General features: G+C 38.7%; 1 protein-coding gene across 1 annotated transcript in view; it reads left to right on the top strand.

Moving 5' to 3' along the window:
• EDNRA (endothelin receptor type A) overlaps positions 1-16,066 on the top strand; it is a 74,564-nt gene that overhangs the window by 37,118 nt on the left and 21,380 nt on the right. The window contains exon 3 of the mRNA XM_043902569.1: positions 2,813-2,940. Coding sequence (XP_043758504.1) covers positions 2,813-2,940 — 128 coding nt within the window. The remainder of the gene's footprint in view (positions 1-2,812; positions 2,941-16,066) is intronic.

Genomic DNA, 16,066 nt, shown 5'->3' on the forward strand with positions numbered 1-16,066 from the left:
TCTCTTCGCCTTCCTTTTGTATATGTTTTCTTGCTAAGGCAGAGTTGTCTGAAAGGAGTCTTTGAGTATAAACTTCAACATTGGCTCCATGAAAGAGGTTAACAGGCAGATCCTACTTGAGATTGAGTAGGTAAGCTCATGGCAACCCACTCTAGTATTCTTGCCTGGAGAATCCCATGGACAGAGGAGCCTGGTGGACTACAGTCCATAGGGTCACAGAAGAGCCGGACACAACTTAGCGACTAAACAATAACAGTTCCATGGTGTTGGAGAAGACTCTTGAGAGTCCCTTGGACTGCAAGGAGATCCAACCAGTCCATCCTAAAGGAGATCAGTCCTGGGTGTTCACTGGAAGGACTGGTGCTGAAGCTGAAACTCCAATACTTTGGCCACCTCATGCGAAGAGTTCATTCATTGGAAAAGACCCTGATGCTGGGAGGGATTGGGGGCAGGAGGAGAAGGGACGACAGAGGATGAGATGGCTGGATGGCATCACCGACTCAATGGACATGGGTTTGAGTAAACTCCAGGAGTTGGTGATGGACAGGGAGGCCAGGTGTGCTGCAGTTCATGGGGTCTCAAAGAGTCGGACACCACTGAGCGACTGAAATGAACTGAACCGAACTGATACCTCTCTTGAGCTCTTCCTTTACTGCTAACCCTAATTAAGAGTTTAAGTAAGCATTGTTGTTTCATGTTATTGTTGTGCTCAGTCATGTCTGACTCTTCACAACCCTATGGACTGTAGCCCTCCAGGCTCTTCAGCCCATAGAATTTTCCAGGCACGAGTCTGGAGTGGGTAGCCATTCCCTTCTCCTGGGGAATCTTCCCAACCCAGGGATCAAACCCAGCTCTCCTATGTCACCTGCATTGGCAGGCAGATTCTTTTCCATCAGCCCCACCTGGGAAGCCCAAAATCTTTTTCAGTTGAGATTGGAAGAGCCTGGAACCATGCGCTATAGGGTTTTCCAGATCATTTTCCTTAGCGCTTGTTACTTAAGACTTTCACAGGATTTCAGAGTCTCCCTTGTTAAAGCCAGAAACATCCTTTTCTCTTCTTGTTGGATGTATGAATTGGAAAATTTCTTCTCATGGATTTCAGGATCTTCTGTCTCCAGGAATAAACCAACCATCCAACCATAACAGTTCAACTGTTTCAAACCTTATCCTATAACAGTTCCTACATGTTTAAATTACATCTCTCTAGTCTTTAGTGGAGAATTACTGTTGTGGAACAAAATACTAAACTCTCATCCTATAAAAAGTCATTTTCAGGTCTTCTTTTTAGGGGGTGATTCATCCCAGAAATAATGTTTTGTGTCTTTACTTGCATCAGGCATTAATAACTAGCAATCAGCAATGGTATAATTATTTTTTAGCTTCATGAGAACTGAAAGTGTTTAGGGAACTGTTTCTGTAAAGAGTTCACTGGTTGTCCTTGGACAAGAGTTTATATGGAAATTCTAAGAAGACACCAAGCAAGACCAGCAAGAATGAGAGGGAAAAGATATCTGAGACAGGACTGGATTGAAGGAAAAGGCCTTTCAGAAAACAATACAAAAAAAGGGAGGGAAGAAATATGTTTAAAAGTCATACAGGATCTTAGCCATAAAAAATATAATTATAGAGAGCCCTATGTTATTAAATTTTCAAAATGCATATGTTCTGATTTTGTATTTCTGGGGTAAGAGTTTCCCAACCTCTTTCCATGGACTCATATTAATGACCACACCAGCCATGAAATTAATCCTCAGTATGTTAGACATGGTAGAATAACATTGGAAGGTCAACTTAGAGTTAGTATGGCAATGGGTACTTTGAAAAAAATGGAAATTTTGTCAAGTTAGCATGGTATTATTTCCTATTGAGTAGAGTAAGTTTAAGTTCTGAGTCACTAAGCAAACATTAGAAAGGAAATCAATGCCATTTTTGCTCTTGAAAAGGCATCATATATTCAGTTGGGACTTCCTCCCTCCATTTACATAGCTGCACTGTTATTTAAGCCCATGCCTCTAGCCCATTCATCTAAGTAGATGAATACCAGCAACTCACAGAGGACTTGTGTTCTTGCTATTTATCGCAGCCACTAGAGGGTCATCACCCTATTCTTTAGAATTTCAAAAATTTCAAATTGTCAACCTGGAAGAATAGACATTCCTGCAAACACTACAAACAGGTCCCAATAACCACATTTTCCTGTGTGATAAAGAGAGAAATCTGAGCCTAAACAAAGATAGGTCACTGCTGTCATACCTGCTGAGGCAAGGCAGCCTGTTAAGCACAGAGGAAACGGTGAGTTTCAAGTGATATTAGGTGTTAGCCAGCTGGCAAAGCCTGTATATCCTAAACCACTCCATTTTCCCAGTATTCTCCATAACATCTTATTCAGAGCTTTGGCTGCTTGTCAGGAGTGAATATAATCTCCCAATGCCACTGGTTGAAAATGACTCATTTAACTCATGACTTTGTAAGAACTGCTCAAAGATGACTTCCTGCTTCTTGGTTAAACTGTCATCCAAACCCCCAACTTTTGCTCCTCTGAAAAGTAGGCCGCGTGACCACTTCCTGTAAGATCAAAGATTTATCTCTTGTTATTATATTTATCATTCTCCACATCTTTCAGGGTTAAAAAAACTTGCTGAAGCATTAAAATATGAAAAGATAATGACGATAATAATCTCCTGTTATCAGTCCAACTGAAAAGCATCATAAATGATAAAATTTACAAGTTTAGAAGTGTGATTAGAAATGTGTGTCCAAATGTCCCATGCTGGCTCTGCCATTTATCTTACACGCTCTTTCCTTTTTTCAGCTGCTGGCTGGGCGCTGGCCTTTTGAACAAAATGACTTTGGCGTTTTCCTCTGCAAGCTGTTCCCCTTTTTGCAGAAGTCCTCAGTGGGGATCACCGTCCTTAATCTCTGCGCTCTAAGCGTTGACAGGTAATGTGGCTCTTGCTCCTCACTCTTTTGTTGGGATTGCTGCTGCTGCTGCTAAGTTGCTTCAGTCATGTCTGACTCTGTGCGACCCCATAGACGGCAGCCCACCAGGCTCCACCGTCCCCGGGATTCTCCAGGCAAGAACACTGGAGTGGGCTGCCATTTCCTTAGTGAAGTATTTTTCATAGAAAGAAGAGAACTCAAGGAGTTTTGAGAGCAGATGCCCAGGACAGTGGTTCATTGGTTCCCAGGGAATTAAACTATTGTTAGTCTTGCTATACTGTTCAGAATTACTTTCCACAGTTGCTGATTACTAGCCATCTTTGGTTTAGGCCACCTGCACCTAGAGCATGTCGCCAGCTTTATCCTTTTGACATCCTTATGGCAAAGAGAAGCCCAAGGAATATGTTAGATGGAATGAACTTTGGAAAAGGAAATTCTAGGACATCCAAACTCTGTATTTTCAGTGGTAGATTTCTCATTGGAAAAAAAAAGATATGACTCAATTATATTTCTAAAGCTTGATTCCTTGAACAGAGTAATGAGTACTCAGAATTATATTCTAATCTATGCTTGAAAGGCTTCCTAAAAAGAGGACAATAGAAGTGCCCTTTCATCCAGCTCTGAAAAACCCATCAAGTGTCTCAAAGTCTTTCCAGAATTCTTCTCAAACATGGATGTCAAGACTTCTTTAAAGAGGTCCTTTTAAATTCCATGAATTTCTAGAAGGTATTTTATATATCTTCTAACTTTTATAGCGGAAATTATAAAAAATGAAATTAGGAACTCTGTGGTGCTCTTTTATATTGAATACAGTCCTTTGAGGGCTTCCCAGGTAGCTCTAGTGGTAAAGAACCCACCTGCCAATGCAGGAGACATAAGAAATATAGGTTCAATCCCTGGAGCAGGGAGACTCCCTGGAGGAGGACATGGCAACCCACTCCAATATTCTTGCCTGGAGAGTCCCATGGACAGAGTAGCCTGGCGAGCTATGGTCCACAGAGTCACAAAGAGTTGGACACGACTAAAGCAGCTTAGCATGCATATATAATCCTTAGCAAATGCTGTTTAATGGCCTATTTAAGTGGTTTACCTACAATTTAGAAGAGGTCTTCATTTTTCCTTTCACATTCTAACAATCACTTTATCAGAGCACCCAAGTCCCATCAATATAGAAATAAAAGGCCCACTTTCTTAAAGAACAGTGTAAGTGTTTACAGATATTCTGTTATTTATCATTTACAATTAGTTTTCAGGACCAAAACTTTTATTGTTAAACCATAAAGATACTCATTCCATTGGTAATAGAAAATTAAAATGATATCCTTGTTATAAATGTATGGTTATAATAATTGTGAAACACTAAAAAAAATTTAGTGGTATTATTAAAAATAAATTTATTGCTGAAATCAAAACAAAGAAAATTTCATTAGCATTTAAGTTGCAGTAAGGTATTGACAAAAATTATAAACACGGCAATGGTAAACACAAAGATCATAAATAAAAGCATGAATAATTAGGATTCACAGTGATTGTCAGGAAAACCTGAGGTCTATATAGGTTTCTTCTGCATCACATCAAATGTTAAAAACTGCTACATACAAATATTTACATACCATAAGTAGCCACTGTATCACTTCCACTTAACAAATAATTGTTACTTGTGACCATGTCTGAAAATATGAGCAAGCAAATAATCTGGATTTTATTCACTAATGAGTTCTCACTCTGCCATTCCCACTCCTAGCACCCCAATAACATCATTTTTAGATAATACAATACTTATGTAAAATAATCATGACAATTTTTTTTAAATTGTGTTTCCTATATGCAAATTCTTCCTAAATATTATTCTTAAGTGTTATAAAGCTACAATTGTGAAATAATGTGGTATATACCCGTAAATACATTGACAAATCAGTGCGAGAAACAGAAACAGGTTTCAAAGTGTACAAGGATATAATAGAGGCTGAAATCACTAAAATAAGTATACAATAATATAATAGAGGCTGAAATCACTGTGATTGTAATGGGAAAAGGAAAGATTCATCAACAAATAGTGCTATGTACCATCTGGGGAAAAAACATGCTAACAGCTTATCTTGTGCTACATATCAACAATATTAGTTACAATTATTAAGTTCAGTTCAGTTCAGTTGCTCAGTCATGTCTGACTCTTTGTGACCCCAAGGACTGCAGCACGCCAGGCCTCCCTGTCAGTCACCAACTCCCGGAGTTTACTCAAACTCATGTCCATTGAGTCGGTGATACCATCCAACCATCTCATCCTCTGTCGTCCCTTCTCCTCCTGCTTTCAATCTTTCCCAACATCAGGGTCTTTTCAAATGAGTCAGCTCTTCGCATCAGATAGCCAAAGTATTGAAGCTTCAGCTTCAACATCAGTCCTACCAATGAACACCCAGGACTGATCTCCTGTAGGATGGACTGGTTGGATCTCCTTGCAGTCCAAGGGACTCTCAAGAGTCTTCTCCAACACCACAGTTCAAAAGCATCAATTCTTCGTCACTCAGCTTTCTTCATAGTCCAACTCTCTATATTCATACATGACTACTGGAAAAACCATAGCCTTGACTAGAAAGACCTTTGTTGGCAATGTAATGTCTCTGCTTTTTAATAGGCTGTCTAGGTTGGTCATAACTTTTCTTCCAAGGAGTAAGTGTCTTTTAATTTCATGGCTGCAGTCACCATCTGCAGTGATTTTGAAGCCCAAAAAATAAAGTCTGCCACTGTTTCCACTGTTTCTCCATCTATTTGCCATGAAGTGATGGGACCAGATGTCATGATCTTTAGTTTTCTGAATGTTGAGCTTTAAGCCAACTTTTGCACTCTCCTCTTTCACTTTCTTCAAGAGGCTCTTTAATTCTTCACTTTCTGCCATAAGGGTGGTGTCATCTGCATATCTGAGGTTATTGATATTTCTCCCAGCAATCTTGATCCCAGTTTGTGCTTCATCCAGCCCAGCATTTCTTATGATGTACTCTGTGTATAAGTTAAACAAGCAGGGTGACAATATACAGCCTTGACGTACTCCTTTTCCTATTTGGAAAAAGTCTGTTGTTACAATTATTACCATTTATTAAGTATTAGTATGTACCAGGCCCTGTTAAAAATACTTCCCAGAAATTATTTTATTTAATCCTTATAACACCTGTGATGGTGCTATAGTTATCCCCACTTCACAGATGAGGAAGCTGAAGTTGAGAGAGCTTAATCAAAGTCACTCAGCTACATAGTTTTGGAGGCAGTGATCAAATAAAAGTAGTGTGTGTTCTTAAACACTATGCTTAATCATGCAGAAACTCAAACCATCAAGCAGTAGAAGAAAATAAACCAGTATCTTTTTGGTCTCTAGAAAAGGAAGCGTTTTTAAACCTAAAAAGGATGGTAGAAAATCTGAGTAAAATTATAAATGCATTTTAGGACATAAAGTTTTAAAAGAAGATCAAACATTCATAAAATTAAAAACCAAATAAAGCAATAATTTGGGGAATATATTTACAGCAAAACTGCATGTTAATATTCTTGGTATTTAAAGAATCCATACAATTAGTAGTTAAAATCTTAACACTTTCATATTAAAAGGCATGAGTATAAAAATCACCAAAGAAAAAATTAAAATGACTAACATTAGTCATTAATGTGAATAATGTTCATGTAATCAGAGAAGTTCTTATTGAAAAGCATACTTCTCTGGTAATGATAGAAACTTGAACAGCTGCTCTGGAAAGTAAAGTCCAACAAATGCTTTTGATTCTTTTTCTAATTCATTTGTTTATTGACTGTGCTAGGTCTTTGTTGCTGTGTGCAGGCTTCTCTTCTTGCTGAGCACAGGCTCTGGGGCACTCAGACTTCAGTAGTTGCAATTCCCAGGCTCTAGAGCACAGGCTCAGTAGTTGTGGCCCACAGGCTTAGTTGCTCCAAATGGATTTTCATCCATTGAGCCATTTGGGAAACCCTACTTTTGCCTTCTGACCCAATAATTACAATTTTTAGAATAAACCCTATGGAAATGATCCAAAATTTGAACAAAGAAATTAGGTACGTAAACGAGATAATTTACAGGAAATTTTGAAAGCAACATTTTAGGTAAAAGGATAGGGATGTTAAATGCAATTTAAATGTGTAGGTTTATGAATATAAAATTTCTCGAAAGTAATGTGATCAATATTATTAATAGTTATGTCAAGGGATAGAATAATGGGTTTTCATCATATTATTAGTAGTTGTTCTATTAATACAAGCAGAAAAAAGTTCTGAAAGTTTATTTAGTTTTATTATCTGTGACCAGTTTTCCTTATTTACTTCATGGTATTCTTTACATTTTATTTTTCTCATTTGCCCAGCTCATTCCTATGACTTTTATTTTATATTAACATTAATTTCCTATGACTCTAGCTCTAAAACACAAATATATATAGGCCTTGTGTGGAGAAATACATGTACACACTCAGCTCAGAGTTATTTCCACGCCTACACTTGCCTTTACAAAAGCACCATCAAATTTGGGAAAATAGCATTTTATTTTAAAAATTACTTTTTATTTAGAAAATTTCCCAAAATTTAGGTAAAAACTAGGATGATAACAAGTTTTAGGAAATAGACACTCAGTGTTCTAAGAAAACTACACCTGAGGAAACATCTAACCAAATCCAGAAAAGAAAGCCTATGACACAAGAATGAGAAGCAGGAGAAGGAAGACAAGGAAGATGCTTGGCTCCTATAAATAGTAAAACCTTTTTGAAGGCAGCTTAGTATAATCCTCTGAGAAGATAGGGATTGATGAAAAGAGAGAACAAGGAGAGAAAAAAATTTGCTTGGTTTGATAAGAAATATAGGCAACTTTTCATCTCTACAGTATATTTTCATGTGACAAAATTTACTATATGTGCTCTAAATAGTGTTATGTGCTATAGTTTAGTGGTCCCTTTTGCAGTTCATATGAATCTTAATATAGAAAATATAAAATTTTTTCTTGGGACTTTCTTGGCAGTTGAGTTCAATTCCTGGTCAGGGAACTAAGATCCCACATGCCATGAGTCACAGCCACAAAAAAAAAAAAAAAAGAAGAAAGAAAAGTATAAAAAATTAATTTTTTTCTTGATTGAAAAATATTTTAGGGTACTTATTCCTCAGTGATACACCATATCATGAATTATCCCTAGATTGAGAAGCATAAGTCATCATTTAGTTCAACAGAACAATTGGAGAGAAGAATATGAGGTACAGACATGAAGAATCAGGCCTGGCTGCTGCTTTAGAGTTTCAATGGTTGTGAAGATACAGACATGGGAACAAGGAAGAATGAAATGCACAAGGGAAATAGTCATGCAATGGGATTCCCCAAAGTCCTAAGTCATCAAAAACTTCCAATTCCTTCCTTATTTCATCTTGTTCTGCCCCCTCTCAGGGGGCAATATTGCTTCAGTATCCCCAGTATAAACCCTCCCTGTAAAAAAGAAAATTACCCTACCTGTAGATAGGAGGAAGAAGGGAACTGGGAGGAGATGATGGGAGGAGGAAATGGAAGGATTGGGTCATAGACTCCTATTTCTGGTGTAGGTTCACCTCAACCATACCCTGTCCTCCCCTAGCTCGTGCAGGGAGAAAAATTAACTCAGTGGTTCAATCACAAGTTATCAGTTATGTATCAAGTAAAATGTCCTTGGTTTGAAAAAAAGAAAGAAAAAAGAATGCCAAGCATCTCTTTCATTAAGACTTGCTCTCAGTTTTTTGTTTGTTCGTTTTTTATTTTATTTTGTTTGGCTTCATCAGATCTTATTTGCAACATGAGGGATCATTAGTTTCAGCATGGGAACACTTGACTGTGGCATTGGGATACAACTCCCTGACCTGGGGTCCAACCGGGACCCCTGCACTGGGGGCGTGGTGTCTCAGCCACTGGACCACCAGGGAAGTCCCTAGTCTCGGTTTTAGATCAAGGAGATGAACCATTTTAAAATTCCACTTTCTCAAAAATCTGCCTTAATCCAGATTTTTCCCTGGTAATCAATTCACCATCCTGTGTTCCTCAGTCCTTTCTTTATAAATTGTTGCATTTCACTTGGTACTGACTCAACTTTGAGATCTGTATGGAAGGAATCTTTTTTGACATTTCTATTTCAAAAGCTTTCACACTGTAAAATGAATCATTCATACTTAATTCCTGAAGATTAGATACCATTTGCTTTGCATCTTGATTTGGTTGCATTATATTCTACTAAAAATAAGAAAATTTCTTCCTTAAAAAAAAAAAAGCAAACAATAAAAAGAGGGGAATTGAATTCTGTTACGAAACAATTTGCAATTTGAGAATCTCTGCTTTCCTTTTATGAGCTGAATCAAATTATGTCCCAGGAAGAGTCTGTGATTTATACGTGGCTTTTGAGGGAAAATAATGGGAGTGACTGGGCTCAGTAGTAAAGAATCCACCTGAAAAGGAGGAGATGCGGGTTTGATCCCTGGGTCAGATAGATGCCCTGGAGAAGGAAATGGCAACCCACTCCAGTGTACTTGCCAGGATAATCCCACGAACAGAGGAGTCTGGTGAGCTACAGTCCATGGAGTTGCAAGGAGTTGGACACAACTTATCAACTAAACAACAATTCATCCAAGCTCTATACGATTCATTACTTCATTGATAGCTTAGTGAATACTAATACTGCAGGATCAAAAAAAAAAAAAGGCCTACCTTTCTCAGTCTAGGTATTTGGTTTTGGGGTTGTTTGTTTGCTTGTTTTTAATATTTATTTATTTATTTGGCTGTCCAGGTCTTAGTTGCTGCATGTGGGGTGGATGAGGGATCAAAACCGGGCCCCCTGCATTGGGAGTGCAGAGTCTCAGCTACTGGAACACCAGGGAAACCCCCTCCCTAGAGGTTTTTTTAATCTAAATAAGGTAAACAAAACAGAGAAAGCTCATCACTTATTCCAGCCATTACCAATAATTTGAATAAGTATTCTTACTTGCTTTAAGTGGCAAGCATTCTATGTTACTTTGTTTCAGGGGAAAAGGAGGGGCAAGGATTGGAAAGAGGAATTCAATGCTATTCTTTGTAAGGTTAACAGTCGCGTTTAAAGTGGGAAATGATGGGGGTCAGACCAGTAAAGAGGTCTGGTTACAGCTCCAAAAGGTAGTTAAAAGCTGCCTGGGAAAGGAAGCTATAAAAAGATAAAACTCCTTTAACAACTACTCCAGATGATGTGTAATTAGATACCTGGGAAAGTTGCAAGGATCCATTAATAAGGCAACTTTGATTTGCGTCAGTTCCTCATCCCTCTTTTCAAGTAGTTATGCAGTGGTTTCTGTGATAGTCTCAAAGATTGACCATAACTCAAGAAGCGTGGAAGTGACTTTCTAAAACACTTCACTTTTACTTAGACTTGGTCTTGGCTTCTCTTATTTTCTCCTGTGTTTTGATTTTTCTTTCACCCTGCATGTAGTGGGTTTCCCTTGTGGCTCCTAGGAAGTCGTAAAGAATATGCCTACCAGTGCAGATGTAGGTTTGATTCTTGGGTCAAGAATATTTCCTGGAGAAGGAAATAGCAACCCACTCCGGTACTCTTGCCTGGAAAACCCCATGGACAGAGGAGCCTGGCGGGCGGCAGTTCATGGGGTTGCAAAGAGTTGAACACGACTTAGGGACTAAATGACTGAACAGCAAAAACTGTGTGTGGTGCAGCTCAGGATCTCACTTTGGAGTCTGCTCCCCTTGCAGAGTTTTTCACTCTTTTAATTCTGTTGTCAAGATCAGGTGACTGGGTAGTCTTGCTGCCTCATTTTTCTTTGGTAAGAAACTACCCCCAAGCTGAATGGTTTAGAACAACCATCATTTTCTTACAGTCTGACCGTGTTGTGGGGCAGAAATTGGGGCAGTTCTTCCACTCCTTGTTACTCTGACTGGGGTCTCCTGGTGGATTTCAGGTGGCTCCTGAGCTTGTTTCATGGTTCCAAGACTCACATGACTGGCCCTTTGATAGGAACAACTAGACACGTGAGCTCAGCGGGGCGCGTCTCCCTCTCCACGAGCCCAGGGCTGCTCAACACTGCTCCAGCCGGCTCGGAGCTCCAGGGTACAACCTGCTGCTCCGTGGAGGGGACAGGTGTGAAACTGAAAAAGCATGATTCCAGCTGTGCTCAACTGGTCCAAGCAGCCACAGGCCAGCCCAGATGACACACCCCACCAAAGAAGTGTCCAATATCTGCAGCTAGATTCCACATGTATTTGTTAATATACAATACTTGTATTTTTCTTTCTGACTTGCTTCACTCTGTACAACACAGAAGAGCCTATTTGCAAAGCAGAAATAAGAGACACAGAAGCAGAAAACAAATGTATGGACACCAAGGGGCGGGGCGGGGATGGAGGGATGGGATGAGTTGGGAGATTGGGATTGACATTATACACTATTGATACTATGTATAAAATAGATAACTAGTGAGAACATGCTGTATAGCACATGGAACTCAACTCAGTGCTCTGTGATGATCCAAAAAAGAGTGGAGATATATATATGCATATAGCTAATTCACTTTGCTGTACAATAGAAACTAACAAAACATTGTAAAGGACTTATACTCCAATAAAAATTGAATGATATATATATATACATATCTGCAGCTGTCTTTTTGTTTTTTAATTTTATTAATTTATTTTTTCTTTTTGTTGTTAAAGTATAGTTGATTTATAACATTGTGTTAGTTTCTGGTGTATAGCAAGGTAATTCAGTTTTACATATATAAGCATTATTCTTTTTCAGATTTTTTCCATTATATGTCATTATATGATATTGAATATGGCTCCCTGTGCTATACAGTAGTTCCCTTGTTGTGTATCTATTTTATATATAGTAGTGTATAACTACCAATCCCAAACTCCTAAATTATCCCTCCCCCCCTTCCCCTTTGATAACCATAAATTTGTTTTCTATGTCTGTTTGTCTGTTTCTGTCTTATAAATAAACTCATTTGTATCATTATCTTTAGATTCAATATGTAAATCACATCATACAATATTTGTTTTTCTCTGACTTCGCTGAGTATGATAATCTCTGGGTCCATCCATGTTGCTTCAAATGGCATTATTTCATTCTTCTGCAACTATCTTTTAATCCATCTCACCTGGCTTCTCTTTAACATTCTTTCTGCTGCTGTGTTGCCCCCAAACCTCTGCATGGCAATTAGTTTGCCAATCACATAGGAGACACAAATCATAAAAAAGTGTTACGAATGGTCATATTTGTTGCTAATTAATGATGTACATAAAGATGTAAGTGCTATTTTGCCTTATGAAAAGTGGCAAAATTGAAGAAAAATAAATTCTAATGAAGGGAAGCATTGGCAGGCACTTAGTAGAAACATTTTTAAACGTACTTAAGCTATTTTTTCATTCCTTTGATTCAGTAACCTCAGTTAAGATTATTAACCCAGGAAAATCACTCAAAAAACCTGTATATGCAAACATAGTTATAGACATGTTTTTTACAGCCTTGGAACACTGGAAATAATGTAATCATAGGAGGAAGATTTAGGTAAATTTTATCAATATCTTGTTATACTGTGTAGCCATGAAATTAATAAATGCCATTCCTATGTAGAAACATTAAAAAGTGAATACAAAATTGTAGCAAAATTGACAAGATTATAATATATATTCAAATCATACTTATGAGAACAGAAATGGGCAAAGGATAAGGATAAATAAAAATAGATTTTGCTGAAGTGATCCTTTGAATTTAAATTTTCTTTTACATTGTTCATCAAATAATATTTACTTTTATTTCCCAAATCATAAAGATTCAAAAACATGTATTAAATGACTCTAGCCTTGAAAACATGTATAATAACTATTTATAGACATACACAGTAGCACACATATTTTACATAAATATAACATATAATTTATTATTTTATTTTGCATGCCACATGACAGGGTTCAAGGTGGGGTCATGGGAAAAGACTGCCCTGGAACTTGGCAGACCAGAGCCCTAGGCCAGGCGCCCCATACTCACTGACGGCCAGGCAGAGGACTTGCTTACACACCCAGAACAAAAAGAAAGAAAGGTCAGAACAGGTTCCCAACCAGAACACAAAGGGAGGAAGATCAGCCCAGAGTTCCCTCTTGGTTTTAAATTATTTCATTTTAGGATTCTAACAGTATTAGCTGTTTATCTGTTGCCTAATTCAAGCCTGACTTGAAAAATAAGAACACATTGGGATTGTAGATTGGCTTTGCCCAGTAAAGCCAAATGCATGGTAAGGAAACAAACAAAGATGCTTAATTCAACAGATATTTATTTGGCATCTACTGATGTAGGTCTTGTGACCAACACACAAGATGTCTGCCCTAAGGAGATTATATTCTAAAGGAAGAGGTAGACAGAGAGAGTAAGCAAAATAAATAAGTAAAATATTGGGTTGCTGGCAAAAGTGTTTGTTTGGGTTTTTCCGTAACATCTTATAGAAAAACCTGAACAAACTTCGTGGCCAACCCAGAATTTGATTGGTCCCCTAGTAATAAGTGCTATGGAGAAGAATCATCAGGCTGACTGGGACAGGGTGGGTCTGGACGGGAAGCTGGCAGTTCAAATAGGGTGTTGAGGGAAAGCCTCTGTTAGAAGACACCATTGTGTGAAGACCAGAGGGAAGTAAAGAGGCCGGTCTAAGGACACCTGCAGGCATTCCTGTTGCCATAGGAACCCACTGGGGGATTCGAGCAGAAGGGTGACATGATGGACTTGCATTTTAACAGGTTCCTCTGGTTCCTGTATTCAGGGCAGACCACAGGAGGGCAAAGGGGACACAAGGAGATCAGTTAGGAAGTTATTACAGTCATCTAAGTGAATGGTAACTGGCAAAATGGTGAGAAATGGTTACTTCTGAATATATTTTGCAGGACAAGTTTGCAAGGTTTACTAGAGAACTAAATGTTGGGGGTGAGATGAATTGGGAGTTTGAGATTGACATTTATACACTATTGATACTATGTGTAAAATAGATAACTAATGAGATTAAATAGATAACTTTTGGCAGAAAGTGAAGAAGAACTAAAGAGCCTCTTGATGGAAGTGAAAGAGGAGAGTGCAAAAGTTGGCTTAAAGCTCAACATTCAGAAAACTAAGGTCATGGCATCTGGTCCCATCACTTCATGGCAAATAGATGTGGAAACAGTGGATACAGTGGCAGACTTTATTTTGAGGGGCTCCAAAATCACTGCAGATGGTGATTGCAGCCATGAAATTAAAAGACACTTACTCCTTGGCAGGAAAGTTATGACCAACCTAGACAGCATATTAAAAAGCAGAGACATTACTTTGCCAACAAAGATCCTTCTAGTCAAGGCTATGGTTTTTCCAGTGGTCATGAATGGATGTGAGAGTTGGACTATAAAGAAAGCTGAGTGCCGAAGAACTGATGCTTTTGAGCTGTGGGGTTGGAGAATGGACTGAATGGGAACTGACCGTGTAGCACGGGGAGCTCTACTCAGTGCTCTGTGTGACTTAAATGGGGAGGAAATCCGAAAAAGAGGGGATGTATGTTTACCTACAGCTGATTTACCATGCTGTAAAGCAGAAACTAACACAGCATTGTAAAGCAGCTGTCAGCTCAGTCCAGTCGCTCAGGCATGTCCAACTCTTTGCGACCCCATGGACTGCAGCACGCCAGGCCTCCCTGTCCATCACCAACTCCCAGAGCTTGCTCAAACTCATGTCCATCAAGTCAGTGATGCCATCCAGCCATCTCATTCTCTGTCATCCCCTTCTCCTCTTGCCTTCATTCTTTCCCAGCATCAGGGTCTTTTCATGAGTCAGTTCTTTGCATCAGGTGGCCAAAGTATTGTAGTTTCAGCTTCAGCATCAGTCCTTCCAATGAATATTCAGGACTGATTTCCTTCAGAATTGACTTGTTTGATCTCCTTGCAGTCCAAGGGACTCTCAAGAGTCTTCTCCAACCCCACAGCTCAAAAACATCAATTCTTCCGCACTCAGCTTTCTTTATAGTTCAACTCTCATCCATACATATAGTCATCCATACATGACCACTGGAAAATCCATAGCTTTGACTAGATGGACCTTTGTTGGCAAAGTAGTGTCTCTGCTTTTTAATAGGCTGTCTAGGCTGGTCATAGCTTTTCTTCCAAGGAGCAGGCGTCTTTTAATTTTATGGCTGCAGTCACCATCTGCAGTGCTTTTGGAGCCCAAGAAGATAAAGTCTGTCACTGTTTCCAGCAAGCAACTATACTCCAATAAAAGTTAATTTTAAAACAAAACTGGATATGCAGTGAAAGATAAAAAGAGGAGTGAAGGTTAAGTTCAAGGTTTGGGGGTCTGAGATGGTAAAAACTGGAGAGAGGGCAAGGAAAGGGTCAAGGAAGAAAGCCAGGAGCCTGGTTTGGGTGAGTTCACTGCCTATTAGATATCCAAGTGGAGATCCCAAGCAGGTAGGTGGATATACAATTCTAGAGTTAGAGGTGCAGTTCTAAGCTAGAGTTACAAATCTGAGAATTAATTATCAGCATATAGATAGTTTAAATGATACTAAAGCCATGAGAATAGATGAGATTACTAGGAGAGTAAAGGTAGGTAGAAAAGAGGTCCAAGGGCTATGGAGAAATCCAGTACTAAGAGTTTGAGGCATGGGCATGGTGCAGCCACGGAGATGAAATGAAGTGACCAATCCCATCAGCAGGAGGAAAACCAGCAGAAGATCGTCAGAACCAAGTGAAGAAAGCATTTCAAAGAGGAGGAATTATTTCCAGAATATTATTTGTTTGCAGTTGGCTCCACACTTGCAGATTTTCAATGACAGTGTCATATATCACATGTATACACACCAACTAGATTGAAGACCATTTATAATCATACCTTATAAGAACATATTATGTGTTATGTGTTATGTTTTTCTCTCCAGATAGAAATCATTTTTGGAACATCCAGTATTTCTTATTCTCCACATCTTTCTCTACCTCTATCATCATAAATGATTATTTGTAATTGCTTTTGTTTTCTCAAGAAATGAGATCAGTGTGATTAAAAATGGAAAATATTCTAGTTCTCAGTCCTGCAGGTTAAGGAAGGAGCAGACTGATTATGAATCATTCACTCAACTAGAT

Source organism: Cervus elaphus, chromosome 5, assembly GCF_910594005.1.
Source record: "Cervus elaphus chromosome 5, mCerEla1.1, whole genome shotgun sequence".
In the NCBI taxonomy this organism is placed as follows: Eukaryota; Metazoa; Chordata; class Mammalia; order Artiodactyla; family Cervidae; genus Cervus; species Cervus elaphus.